General features: G+C 33.9%; 1 protein-coding gene across 1 annotated transcript; it reads left to right on the forward strand.

Moving 5' to 3' along the window:
* The first annotated feature begins 2,914 nt into the window (after positions 1–2,914).
* On the forward strand, positions 2,915–4,959 carry LOC131039534 (xyloglucan endotransglucosylase/hydrolase 2). The gene is made up of 4 exons (XM_057972320.2): positions 2,915–3,275; positions 3,361–3,461; positions 4,230–4,423; positions 4,534–4,959. Exons 1-4 carry the CDS (start codon positions 3,101–3,103, stop codon positions 4,880–4,882), a joined length of 819 nt encoding a protein of 272 aa, XP_057828303.2. The 5' UTR covers positions 2,915–3,100; the 3' UTR covers positions 4,883–4,959.
* Positions 4,960–15,289: the final 10,330 nt, after the last annotated feature.

A 15,289-nucleotide genomic window follows, 5' to 3' on the forward strand; every position in this document is an offset into this window, starting at 1 on the left:
GTGGTGTTGGTGCAACTATTCCGGATGGGTTTAACATGATATCTGGTGTTTCCTAGTCGTGTCCTATTTGTTTTGGTGATCCGCATTGATCGTTGTGTATGTTTTTGGTGATTTTTGTGAATCGGTGATGATTTTTATGCTATGTACCAGTATTTCTGGTGGTGCAGCATGTTGCCGTTGATCTTGGCATGTTTTTTCGGTGGATGTGATCATTTGGAAATTTGAATTAGGTCCATGTTATGTAATATAAATCATTATATTGGTCCAGTGATCGATATTTGTATCCTGTAATATAATTTTTATAATTATGAGTTGAGGGTTTAACCGACCTTGTTATCGAGGTTGATGATTTGTATTTATTTATGTAATTTAGGTGTCGATATTGTGTCTACATTATTAGAGAGAGGTGATTGTGCAAACAAGAGACTTATCATTCAGTGTAGTGTTGCTCGGTGAGATTGGTGTTGCAGAGAAAACAATTGTGCTTAACTGAAACTGTCATTAGGCATTTGTAGATGCTATCGTTGTTGTTCATTTCTTCCAGATTGTAGTCTAAATCATATTGTAAGTCAGTGAGACTTCCCTGAGGGTTGTAGCCTCCTGGGCATATATCTTTTGAGCAATGAGCTCTAGGCAATGTGCCTGAATGCATGTGCATTCCCCATTGTCATATTTTCACATACTACTATAGAGTATCATCTTATAGTGGGTAGGTTCCCACCGTGGTTTTTACCTTAACCAAAAATGTTGGTGTTGTGTGTTGTTCTGTTAATTTGCCTATCTAATTCATTGCTGCAGTTTATGAGTTTATGTTTTGAAGTTTAATTTACTTTGATCCGGTAAAGACTAATTCACCCCCCGCCCCCCCTCAGTCTTCCTTCTTGATTGTTGCTAAGAGAGAGACCTAGGGAGAGAGAGGGAGAGAGATACAGGGGGTAGAGATGTGTGTAATAGGACATGGAGAGAGAGAGAGAGAGAGAGAGAGAGAGAGAGAGAGAGAGAGAGAGAGAGAGAGAGAGAGATGTTGGAATAGACCTAGAGAGGGAAGAGAGAAGTGAGAGAGAGATAAGAGAGCCCAAAGAGAGATAGGTCTAGAGGTTTGGGGAGATAAAGAAAGTGAGATAGAGAGAGTAAGAGAATGCTAACAGGAGCATGTTGGTTACTAAGATTTGACTGTCTGAAAATTTATATGATCTTCTAAAACATAGATTGTACATTATAACTTCTAGAGATCTGAAACCACTCTCAAACATCCTACCAATATATACATAAAATATAACTTAAATTATAAGAAAGGAAAAAGACATTAAAATGTGACTATTAAATTAGGGATAGTAGCACACATGGTATATCATTTTCATTTGCTCATATTGGTACGGGTTTGGTCATTTTTAATTGGGTGTGTTAAAGACCTAATAAACTATCCATGTCTTTATTGAGTGTAATGATGTTTCTGATAATTTTCTATCAAAATATGACACAACTAATGCAATCTCCTAAAACTTCTCCTAGACCCATAAAATCTAAAAGGGTAGAAATGGTATCTAAGGAATATTAGAGGTCTCCCTTAATTAGATCCCTAGATTGATTCAATAGTTAGATGAAATAATATTGGATATATGTGGTCAAAATCATTAAGTGTTGTATAGGATGTTGCAATTATGGAGAAATATAAGCTAAGTGTTGGGTGCTCTCTTGGGATACCCTAGGTGCATATGAATTATGTTTGTAGCATTTGTGGGCTCTTTCCTTAAACCTCTTTTTATAAATCATCACTAATCATCTTTTGAGTTCTTGAGGTGAAGCTTTACGGTGTAAAAAGGCAAGTGATTCGATAAGTAAAAAAGGAATTTGAATTTGGGGGAAGCAGGCATGTATAGTACTTATGAAAGAATAGAAGCATGATGTGCTAGCATTTTGGATGAATGAAATTCTAAAATATGAATAAAGGATAGGTATTTGAGTTTGGTAGAGTTATGGGGTGTGGCTTTGAGCATTTTTTGTAGTCGACCAACAAGGTTTAAACAATTAGAATCATGTTCATCAAAATAAGGTGTTAAAGTGTGTACAAAACAAGAAATGAAAGTAATAAGCATATACTTTGATAAAATTAAATGAACCTTTATTTGTTTAGAGAATAACAAAATCACATAAAATGATTTAAGAATCCAAATAACTTAGTAATTTGAACTTTATATCCTCAAGACCTTACAAATATATTATATAATCTCTAAATAATAAATAAAAATATAACTAATAAAATCATTTCATTATTAGATCATTATTGTCTTAATTTAATATTAATAAAAAATAATTTTAAAACAATTTACTTTATTTTTAAAATACATTATAATTTATAATAATATTAAAAATTGTAAATGGCATCATTATATATAATCTTATAGTTAATATTGAATACCTAATTACTATAAATTATATATCAACTATAATGTAATACCCAACTTTTAATACCTTATACAAAACCCTTGCCACCATCAACTTATCCACTCTTGATTTATACACAATTATAAGGTACTCTCCCTATTATAACTCATATAAACTTCATTTTTATACTGAAACTTCTTCTCCATACAAAGATCCTTATCACATCCCGTGAAGGTAAATAACAATATTAAATAAACTTATTTTCTACTCCAAGGCTCAGATTTCAGCAAGTCCGTGGCACCTATATTATTTGATTAGATTGACAAGACTTTTCAAGTTTTCATTTCTAATTCCAGTATACCTAATCTTGCTTAATGTCATCAGTTTTTTCCCTGATTGTGAACTGTGGGACCCTTTTCAACACTGCTGTTGAATTTGGATTGGATTACAAACAAGTGATCTGTTCTCAAGATTAGGTAGTCAAGAAATCTTGTGATGAAAACTGAAGTGGGTAAATCAGATTCTTGTGGCCAGATAATGAGCAAAATTTTACAGAGATAAGCTTTCAACTTGAGTCCACATCATAGCATATAGCCCACCACAAATAACTGCCTAAGCTAAGATGCCAGGTGGGTATAGCCTTCCTGCCTCTATAAATTAAGCAGCCCATTTCCATACAATTCAAAACACATTGGTGAGAGTGCTTATTCTAATCATGGATTTTAGATGCCTTGGGATGCTACTGTTGTTTTTTCTCACAGAGACCATGGCCAGTGTTGGGCATTATTCCAAAAGTTTACAAGATGAGTTTTATGTCACATGGGCTCCAGATCATGTGCACTTTCTCAGAGGGGGCCAAGAGCTGCAACTTAAACTTGATAAAAGCTCTGGTACAGTTTGAGAATATCATATCTGAATTCCAACAAGAAATACATATTGGGTTACTGATGTTTGCCTTCATTTGAGTGTTTGCAGGTTCAGGCTTTGCCTCCAAGAAGAAGTATATGTTTGGGAACATTAACATGCAGATCAAGCTGGTTTCAGGAGACTCAGCAGGCACTGTGACTGCTTACTATGTATGTATGCTTCATATACTCATTATGAATATCTGTACCCAAAAGAGTAACCTTTTAGAACATTTTTGTTAGGCAAATTTTAGAGCTCTCCAATTTCCTTCTGTTTTTGAGTTGCATAGAACAGGTTGATACAGTAATTCCCTAGTTGAATGGAGTATAAATCATAATAACATATGATAAGAGATATGATGTTTCCATAGTTCATTTAAGCGTGTGAGTGCTTTTAAATTAATTTGTATACAAGTTTTTAAGATATTAATTGTCAAGTATAAATCTGTCTGATTTTGTAAGAATGTGTTACTTTGTAAGTAACAACATTTTAAAATGATTTTGCTAATAGATAGAAGAGCTTAAACAAATGGTTTGTTAGGATCAATACAACAATTGTTTATGTGAAATTAGACTCTCACTTAAACAACTTTTGTTTGACTATAGATTATATGCATATATCATATTTTTCAAAAGTTGTAACATAACATTTAATATCTAATTAAATGTATGAGATTTATGCGATGAATTGTCTTGATGGATTCTGGATTTCTCTTTTCAAATTTTTTCATTTTATAATGGAATATGGAATATGGAACATCATCCAAAACATTGATGAAAAAAATTGACTACACAGATCAATCCAAAAACCATCAAGACAACTTAATATCTAACATATAATACAATTATATAATGTTGGATAGACATATAATATGTAAATTACAATTTGTGTGAACAAGATTGAGTAAAAAGTTTGTGTCTATGATAATTATATTGCAGTTGTCTTCAGAAGGGTCCAACCATGATGAATTGGACTTTGAGTTTCTGGGGAATAAATCAGGAGAGCCTTATGTCCTCCAGACAAATGTGTATGCAAGTGGTAAAGGTGACAGAGAGCAAAGAATTTACCTCTGGTTTGATCCCACCAAAGACTTTCATTCCTATGGTGTTCTATGGACTCCTCAGCATATCTTGTATGTTTAACTATTCACTTAATATTAAAAAATAAATCATTTAGCTTCCAAATAAAATCTCCAAGCCCCTTTTGGTTTTCATGATTGAGTTGTGATTGTATTAAATACAGGTTCATGGTGGATGGTGTGCCCATCAGAGTGTTCAAGAATAACAAGGCAATGGGTGTTCCATATCCAGATAGTCAAGCCATGGGAGTATATTCAAGCTTATGGAATGGGGATAGCTGGGCAACTCAAGGGGGTCTTGTGAAGATAAATTGGTTTCATGCTCCATTCATTGCAGCCTACAGCAATTTCCAAGCACATAATTTGTTGAATGGGAGATATGATAAAGATGTGATAAGTCTTTCTGATAGAAACAAATTGCTGTGGGTGAAGAAACACTTCATGATTTATGACTATTGCAGAGACAGACAAAGATATCCAGTCTCTCCACGCGAATGCAGCAATAACCTGTGAATTCTCTAGCTCTTGTACATAATGACTCTCTAATCATGCTCTATATAAAGCCAATAAGTAAAGTTTTATTTCCAATTCACCACTCTAACTCTCTTGCATGTGTTTTCAAATGTCTTGGTTGATCTGGTAGGTAAAGTTATAGGCAGTTGTACTTCATTATTATTGACTGAAGTGTAGAATGGGTATCTTTTAGTTTTTGGTTTTTAGTGAAAGAGGTATGAATTTAGTGATGACATGAAATTCTTTTTATTAAAATTTTTTTAAAAAATTTGGTATTGATTTTATACTTGATCAATATTCAGTTTAGTCTTTGGTTCTTAGTGGAAGAGGTTACAGTTTAAAGATTCTAAAGTGGCTTTGTGAATAAAAAATCAGTCATAAAAGAAAAAAGAATGGTAAATAGTTACTTTATTTTTGTTGATTAAAATTTATTCTCCATTGTTGAGTGGATGGTGTTTAAAAAGAACTATTACAAATAGTTCTTTCATTTGATCGTTTAAAAGAGAAAAAATCACATTTATATAAATAATCTTAAGGTAAATTGATTAATTTATAATGAATATCAACTACTTTAAAAGTTACATAGTTGAAACTAATAATGTTATTTAAATAGATGTTTGAAATTGAATAAACAAAATATTGCTACTTGTTACCATGTTTAATGAATACTTGACTATGAAAGATGTTGTTAACTAATTTCTCCAATGTGTTGGAAAACTAATGTTGGTAGAATACTATATTTGGGCAAATAAATTTTTTGTTTGGCATTCTAGTTTACTTCCATTCTTGTAGAATTGATAATCACATATGCATATCTTAACTCTATACATTTGGACCAGACAAACATATTTGAATTGTATAGAACTTGATATTAGAAATCTACTTGCTTTGATTCTTGGATCCTATTCTTTTAAGAGGTTGTGTTAAAAGAAATCATTAAGAATCTTGCTAGGCAAGGATTGTTCTCCTTTAGTCAAATCCATATAATTGATTCCACTTTTGGCCAATGACTAAAGACAATAAAAAATAATGCAATGTGCTTAAAATAGATATCATGTTGAAGCTATGCTCCTGTGACAATGTACTGTATAATGAAGCTCTTTCTAGTTTCCTTAATAAAACTTCAATTTAAAAAAAAAATGAATGATGGTGTGTCTTGTAATACAACATTCTAGCCTGTAGTTTAAAATATTTTGCACTTTACTTGAATTATAATGGTTATTTGGAAAGGGGTGATATGGGTCCAGTTAAAAATTTTAAAGTGGAAAGTTCAAGGGTCAAATCTATTATTGCAAGAATGAACTAGGTTTATTTCTAGATTGTAAAAGTGACTCAAGGTGATGAAAAAATCAGATAGCACATTGGATCCAAATCCCTAAGACGTGTAAATATGGAATAAGGTAAGGATCAGTTTATTTTCTAATACATTATTTAGCATTACATTTTCCCCCTTCTTCAACTTGCATGTAAAATACTATGAAGATGCATGTCCAAATAAAATGTTGGTAGGGAGACATATGATCCTTAGTAGGCAACTCCAATATCCTACTTTGGTAACAAATAATATAATTGATAGATAAATGTAGGTGGTTTATATTGTGGTTTGTGGTGGGTTTGTGTGTGTTTTCATGTGTGCATGTGTATGTGTGTGATCTTGTATATGTATGCAGTGTTGTAAATCGTGTACCACTAAATTCTCACACTACATTAAAAATCCCTTTATCCTTGAAAAATATTAAATTATTATATTGTGATCTCCCCAAAATGCTATTATGTAAGTGGATTTATAATATTTTGACTGATTTTCAAGTCTAATTTTCTTGAACGTGAGAACTTAACATGGGCATTTGTGTGATGTGTTCATGTCCCATGAATGTGCATGACTTAGTGAATCATTGGATCATGCACTTCCTGGAATTTGCTAATATAATACCCTATCAACTATGTTAAGTCTCATAAATAAACTTGGACCTTACCTAAGACAACAATTAATTCAATACAAAGCAACAAATAATCTCTCTTTCCTGCTCTCATGCATGCTACCTTTCTACAATCTGAAGCTAGTCTTGAGCTCTTGCATCCATGTGCTTTACAGTGTTTTTGTATAACATAGTCCCTTTGCATCAAAGGAACTAGTTCTGAGGGATTGTGGCAATATTTTGAATTGATTGTATCTCCATCATTGCGGATATTTGGTATCATTATAATATTTTTAGAGCATGCTTTGAACATTGTATTTTTGTTCATAGCATTGCATTTATTATCTCTTCTTTGTATCTTCATTGTCTTTTACCTAAGTTGGTTGTCCATGGAAGTAGGAATACCAAAGTGGGGATTTGATTGATGAAAACCCCTTAATGTAACCAACCAACCTTTCTCTTTATTTTATCTATGTGCAAGTTTCTCTGGAGTCTTTTATGAGTTTGACGCATTGATGATCTCTATCCCTTACTTTGTTGTTTATTATATTTATTTGAATAGGTTATAACTCTATGCATATTTTATTTTATCATCTTTTGTACTATTTTTGTCCTAAAATCTTTATAGCTACAAATTCAATATTAATTTATGGACTCATATTGTCTATCTATATGCGGGAATAGTGCACCATGCTATATTTCATGTGTGGCACTAGCATCCAAGGAAGGAGGCTCATGTAGTCTATAGAATATTTGTACACCTTTACACTTTCTATTTTTGTTATAATTAGATTTCATTATTTTGGTATTTGGAATTTCTATAATAGGATATATTATAAACTCTATTATTTCAATTATAGTTTAATTTATTTAAAATACAAGCCAAGGTTTTTTCACACATTTAAATTATATGGATATAGTATGAAATCAAACTCTAAAAAAAACATGATCATTTTGTAGAGTTCTTTTTTCCTTTATTAAATTTTGGTGAAATAAAAATATCACACCTTTTCCTTTATTGTTGTAAACTAGCAAAACATAGAAAACATTTTCTAATAGTAACACTTGTCAATACCTTCTCTTTTCCTTTAGGAGATAGCTAGATTGCGTGTTGTGCTACTCACATGAGTTTCACAACCTAATTTAATTCTAGAGAAATATTCAAAACGATTTTAAGAATCCTCAATATGTATCTCTCTAAAACAACAAGTCCTCTTTGATCGGGACCTAGCTTCACATCTTAGCAATATGGTATGGGTTTCGCCCCATTTTAAAACATCCAAAATCTTGAAGAGACTCCTTGAGGTTTTTAAGATGCTTTAAAAAAATATTTCTACTCTCAAGCAACTCCTATTGTAGATAACTTGTGAAACATGCTGACTCAAGATCACAAGGGGCCTAACTTTTTGTGAACATTGCTCCATATTGTTGAAATTCATGCTCCCTCATATTTATCCCTTCTAGAAAATGTATGGAGTTCATATTAAAATACCATCGACATGCAAATTGCTCTATTGATGGTAGGGGTTTATACCCACATGATGAGTGGCTCATCAACAATCTCAATTGTATCTCTTGTTGCTCCTTCTAGCAAATGTAATGTTGCTTATTCTCTTAGTCCTTTTGATGCTTATCAACATTTTATTTTCTACCAATTTCTTTCCATCTCATAACATATTTTCTCACAACAAACTACTATTTTTGTTGCTACTATAGGCTCACAAGTCTCTACCATAGCAACCACAATTGTGAAAACTTTTGCATCTTTGTTGAATCTCGTGCTTAATGTGCTCTTGCAAAATACGGGTCAAATGTAGTCTTAGCTTGCTAATCTAACCATTAGTGTTTTTCAACCTTAAATGCATCCTTACTATTGTTGTACTCCTCTTGCTCTTAAATTATAAAGATACACTTGTTTCAAGGGTTTGAGGTATCAATATTGAGAAGTATAGAGGTAAGGGAGACCTAAAAACTCATGTCTTTTCTCTCAATAGCTTGGGCAATGCTTAAATTATTTTTTATGATTAATTTTTAGCAAATATTTTCTCATAGTTTCTAAAGATACCATGTTTGATTGGTTTTTATTGAACTCTCAAACAACTCTATACTTTCCTTTAGTTAATTGATTAATAATTTCTTTCCGCATTTTCAAGCTAACATTTGACCTTAGATCAACTTCACTCACTTGGTTCATGTTATAAGAAAAACAATAGAGATAAAGTAACTCATTTCATCTTTAGATATTGTAGTGTCATAAAATTGTGACCCTAGAAAATTTCGATTGCATTAGGGTCCTCACGCATGCGAATTCGAGACCTCTAGCCTAATCGGAGACCAGAGATTTCTCAGCTTGCAGAAACAACTTCTTCCTTGGCCTCTGCATCACCTTGTCCGCACTCTGCCCTGGAGAAAGGGTTAGGACAGGGGCATGGCGCCACTGTCCCCCCTTAAATAGGGGCATGGGATTGGCGCCCCTGTCCCTGCCCTATTTTGGGGCAGTACCCTTCCTAGAGTTGCATTGTTGGTTGTGCCTCGGGTGGGAAACTCCCCCGATGTCGGGCCATGACGAAATTCAAATCCACTAACATGTATTTAAGAGGAATTCGTCATCTCATTTGCAAAAAGGTTGGAAATCCAATAAGCTGGATGAGTGGGAAATTCACAAGTGATCAAGCATTCAAGAGCATTCAAGCATTCTTTACTAGCATTGAGCATTCTCAAGACTCCCTTCAAGGCTAGGTGTTGCATTCAAGTAAAGGATTCAACCATTGAAGAGGAGATTGATTACAAAATTCAATTCCACACAAGCATTTCTATCAACATTGCTACTATAACCTCCCTTGAGGTGATTTACAATTCAATCTTTCATTTACATCTACTTGCAAGTACTTTCTTTCATTACTTGGCTAATTCCAAAACTAGGGTTTGACCTAGAGGCAAAACCCAAATCCCAACCCATTTTCCTCTCTTTTTTGTGTGTAGGTTGCAGGTGTGCAACTGTACTTTCAGATTTGGGCTTCATTTGGAGAGGTAGAGAAACCCTTTTTGTTTCGTCAATTTTTTGGAGTACTGTGTACATTCCCGCCATGGTCCGGACAACTTTTCCTCAAATTCTTAGGGCGACTTTGTCTTGACATATTACTACCAGATCCAGGTGCACAAATTCATCCCATATTTTGATCTCAAGTTATAATCAGTTCTTTGTCACTTTTGCACTACATAATTCAATCAATTCCTTTCCAAATCAAACAAGAAAGAGGGGATCAACTTAGCATTCCCAATTCATTCAGAATTCAATCTACCATCTTCGTGTGGAGAGATTGAATCTAGTGAATTATCCTCTCCTTTTTCTAATGTACTATGGTGAAAAGTGCTTGAATGGTAATCAATGACAAAACTCTCATCTCTCTTTGAGGGAAAGGGCAGTTTCCTTCTTGACCTATCATTCAGCATTTTTCCACCATTACATTTTGGTGAACTCGACATCCTGCATGCTTTCCTTTGAACAACATTGCATATTTTTCATTTACAAGTTTCAAATTTCTGCAAACTTAGTGGTTAAATCATGAAAAACCCTAGTTTTTAAAATTAAAATTGAACTTGTGATTTGTAAAAATTGCTTGTGGTTATATTAGATCTGAAAATTGTTTTGATTGTCAAATTCAATTTCCTCATTGTCTTGTTCAATTTGCAACTAAAATTTACAAAATTAAGAGGTTACTTGTTAAAAACCCTAATTTTCAAAAATCATCTTGAACTTGTGTAAAAATTGGATTTCCATTTAATTTTTAGATTTTTGATTGTTCTCAGATTTGTCTTCAATCCTACAATTCAAATTTTCAATTTCCCCCCTTTTTCCCAAAATTTAAATTTCAAAATTAAGTGGTTAGGTCATCAAAACCTAATTTTTAAAATTAATTGGATTTTGTGTGAATTTCAAATCAATTTCATTTACATTTAGATTTCTAAACATTTTCCAAGGTGTCCCTATCCATTAGGTTTGACCTTTTTCAAAATTGCAATTCAATTCGTCTTTTTCTTCAAAACCCTAATAGAGTCATATTTTTACATTTGCGCCTTCATTTCGCCCATCTAGAGATTACAAAATTCGCCAATTTTTTGGGGTCATCTTTAAAATCATTGTAATATCCATCCCTAAATTTTTTGAAAAAAGTTGGTCAGACCATATGTGTTCCCGCCACGATCCTCGACTTTTTTCTCAAAATTTTGGGAGACTATTATGACTGTATTTAATAGCCTAAATCCAGAAGATTGGCCGATTTTATCAATTTTGGATCCTTCTAGAATCGGAAATACCTTTAAAATTCAACAATTCAAATTTTAAGAAATTTTTTAAAATTAAGAGGTTAATTATAGTCTGCCTTGATTTTAAAATTTTTTATTTTAAGATTAAGTGGTATTCCCTTGGCCCTAATTTTAAAATTCCAACTTCCTTTCATTTTTGGAAATTGTGTAATCATCATTTTCTTGAATTTTGTGTTACTCAATTTTGTAAGCTTTGTTCTACGTTTCAAAATTTCAATTTTCCCTCTACTGCATGAGTTTTACAACTATTAGTCCTACTTATCCTATCCCTGTTAGACGAAGCATTATAATTAAGGCTTCCTAAGGTTTAATTACTGAGGAGATGGAGCCTAATTTGGGTGACTTCTTTAATGAGAATCATGCTAATTCTTCCCATCCTAATCATGTGCCTATTCACTCCATTGATGGATCCCATGATGAAGAAGAAGCTTTAACTAGGGTTCCTTTAGATCAACTTTCTACATTGGACAATCAATTTGATAGCTTTCAACAATGGATGTCCCAAGAATACCCTAATAGTGAAGCTCTTCCATTAATTGAAGGTCTTAAACACATGCTTCAAAAATATAAGAATGGAATTGATATATTGTGTGGCATTGCACATATTGTTGATTCTAATGTCATGCCTATCAAGAGTTGTTCTGAAACCCTAGGTTATTCACAACCTCCAATGCAAGTCAATTCTTCAATTCCTTTAACTACTCCTATGAATATTATTCCTACTTCACATCCAACATCATGGCCACTTCAACTCAAAATGTCATCCCTACAAAAATTGGTCATGGGGTCAATCCCTCTTCTTCATTTAATCCTCCATTGTTACCTATGTCTTCCATGAGTGTTCCAATCTGTGTGACACAAGGGAGCAATTCCTTCAACAACTTTATTCCTCCTTTAAGTGTCCCTTTTCCTACTTAATCATCACCAATGCCTACGTATCATAATGTCCCACCACCTTATTCTCAGTCCATGCCTTCTTTCAATAACATCACACCACCTTCTCAATCACCTATGTCTAACATCAATTCTTCTACTGAAATGACAATCAACAATCTTGCTCAAACCGTATCTTCCTTACAACAACAAATTGATTCCATGAGTCAATCCAAGTTTAGTGTGCCCACCTTGATGTTGCGAGCCCACTTTCTCTTGATATTGTTAAAGTCGTGCCACCTAAACATGTGGAGATCCCTCAATTATAACTCTATAAGGAAAAGGTGATCCTCTTATGCATGTCAAAACATTTCAAACCTTATGTACTGATTTTGTTTATGATCAATGATTGCTTGCAAATATTTTTACAAGAACACTAAGAGATAAGGCCTTACAATGGTATTTCTCTCTGCCTTCTTATTTTATCACTTCCTTTCAACAACTAGCAAATCCTTTCATCCAACAATTTCAAAACAACATTGGTCCTAAATTCACTTTGACTGATTTAATGCATTGTAAAGAAGGTGTTAAAGAAAAAGTGATTGATTTTATTGGTCGATATAAGCATTTGTGTGCTCAAATTTCTTTTCATGTGCCTGATAATGATATTCAAAGAATTTTCATTTCTAATTTACAAAAAGATATCAGGGAAAAGCTTCTTTTGTCTGAGTTTACTTCCTTCCCACAGTTGTGCGCAACACTCCATAATTATCAATTGGCTATGAGTCAAATAGAGCAATCCACTCCTATGGTTCTGAGTGATAAGGGGGAGAGTGTTCAACAACCATTTGTGAAGTTCAAACCAACAAAAAGCTTCATCAATTTCAATGATCCAATCAACAACAACCATGTGAATGCTACAACAGGTGTGCCTTCTATTTCTATTTTTTTCCAAAGAGAAAGATAGTTTACTCCTTTGAATGAATCTTTACATAGTATTATGTCTCGGTTGTTGCACATAAATGTTATCAAACTTCCTCCTATAAAACAAATTGTTCTTTCCAAACTTGCATCTCCTTATCTTGATAACAATTCCTTTTGCCAATTTCATCATCAACCTAGTCATGATACTGAAAAATATTTTGCATTGAAGAATAAGATTTAAGACTTGATTGATAATAATACTATATATATGGAAGGTGTGAATGATAAAGGGAATAAATCAGTTGCTCTTCCTAATCAAAATCTTAATATTTTCACTGATCCCTTGCCATCTCATACCTCTAACATTATTGAGATTGTGCCTAATTCTCTCTCTTCTGAAGAATTCACCTCTATGGCTCCAAACTTGGTTAATATGGTAGAAACACAGGATATGCCTAAGTATCCTTGTATTACATTTGACCCTAGCAAGACCATTGGAGCACCCGATGGCCCTTTATACATAGTTGCAAAGGTTAAGGATATCTCTTGTCGTGGTGCCTTGATTGATCCCTCTTGCATGGTTAATGTCATAACTGAAGAGTATATTTTCACTTTACATTTGCATAAACCAATATATGATACTTCTAATGTGGTTGTGAAGTTATTTGATGGCTTCTCTTGTCCTACCATTGGTTCTATCACCATTCCTATTGAAGTTCATACTAAAGCCTTGGATGTTGACTTTGTTATCATACCTTCTTCTGAGCAATTCCGTGTGAAGTTGGGCTATCCTTGGTTATCTTCCATGAAGGATATTGCTTCTCCAATCCACAAGTATCTTAAATTTCCTCACAATTGAGAAATCATAACTGTGAACCATAGCTTATTTCGTTCATCTGAAAGAAGCCCCGATGTTCCTATTGATCTCTTTTGGCCTAAACAATTTCAATCTCTTGCATCAAGGAGTGATGCTCTTTTTCAATCTTATAAAAAATGGAAGAATGATATGATCTTATCCTTAAGTCAACCTAGATCCCCAACACTTGAAATTCCTATTATTCTTCAAGATGAGGTTCTTCCCCTCTCGGATAGAACTAATCTCCCTCCTAAGGAAGGTTGTCCACCTATTCCCATGGATGTGACTTTACCTTCTCTTAATGAGAACAAAAATATTCTTCCCAAGGTTAGACCTATACCTCCTCCTCATGATGGACCCGATCTCCTTCCCACACCTAATATTCCTCCTTTCTATGGCACAGTTCCACCTCCTTCCTCTTATCAAGAGAAGAGGCCTTCTTCTCCTATTGTTCAACCAAAAAGACCTCAACCTAAACCTTCCACTATCAAGGAGAGAAATATTCCTACTTTTTCAAGTGTTCCTCCTCCTTCTCATCCTTCCACTAAGAATCGACGGAATCATTGTGCGAGAGAACACCGACAAAAACGTCGTGTTTGACCTTGTGAAGCTATCCCTCAAAATATTCAATATCCTCAGACTCCAACAGTTGACATGATTCCCTTTTCTCCTAAGCAAGATGTTCAACCTACATCTCCAAATCATAAGTTGCATAAACTATGTGATGGTTTTACTCCTATTCATGTTCTTGCTCCTCTTTCTCTAAACTTTGATGAAGAAATGGGTGAAAATGTTATTCATAATGGCAATGCAACTCCTAATGCTTCTGATAGTGAGTATGAATATGTTGACATAGACAAGCATTTATCGGATGATTTTTCACAAACCCTAATCCTAGCTCCTAGAATCAAACAAAGTGACTTACAAAATGAGCATAGTCCTTGTTTGGATCTTGTGATAGCTCCATCTATTGTGCTCGATGTCGCTCCTCTGGCATGTTGCTCGCCTTCCCAAAATAGTGATCAGCAAGATCGAGAGGTGGATGTTGTGCTAGATTAGCGATACTAGCACTGTAGATCTTCTCTCTCTCTCCTTTCTTTCTCTTTGTGACCATTCTTCTATATGTATCCTTGTTCTTCTATTGTTCCCTTAATTTCTACTTGGGGATGATGCAAAGAATTGAGATCTTTTCTTGGCCTCTTTCATGTTGACTCAAAAGACATCCTCTCTTCCCTTTCTTCTAAGGTAGTGTCTTTCTTTGGGGAATGAATATTATTATATGCATATACATACATGATATGCATGATTTATCATACAACATCCTAACCCCAAGGAAAGCGATACTACCTCATGTTTTGTGTTCATTATCCTTGGGTTTATTCCTCGATTGGGGGATAAATCCTTGCGATAATGCGCTCCCTTTCTTCTCTCTCTCTTGGGTGTATCCTACCTTAAAGAAATCACCCCCGATAAGGCGCATGTGATCTCTTTAACATGGGAGCATACACT

The sequence above is a fragment of the Cryptomeria japonica genome, chromosome 5 (assembly GCF_030272615.1).
Source record: "Cryptomeria japonica chromosome 5, Sugi_1.0, whole genome shotgun sequence".
Classification (NCBI taxonomy): Eukaryota; Viridiplantae; Streptophyta; class Pinopsida; order Cupressales; family Cupressaceae; genus Cryptomeria; species Cryptomeria japonica.

What these genes read in the sequence shown, in the direction of transcription:
- LOC131039534 (XM_057972320.2), top strand. Translation starts at nt 3,101, where the DNA reads ATGGATTTTAGATGCCTTGGGATGCTACTGTTGTTTTTTCTCACAGAG. An exon ending in TAAACTTGATAAAAGCTCTG is followed by an intron (nt 3,276 to 3,360) that starts GTACAGTTTGAG and finishes GAGTGTTTGCAG; the next exon opens with GTTCAGGCTTTGCCTCCAAG. An exon ending in TGGACTCCTCAGCATATCTT is followed by an intron (nt 4,424 to 4,533) that starts GTATGTTTAACT and finishes TATTAAATACAG; the next exon opens with GTTCATGGTGGATGGTGTGC.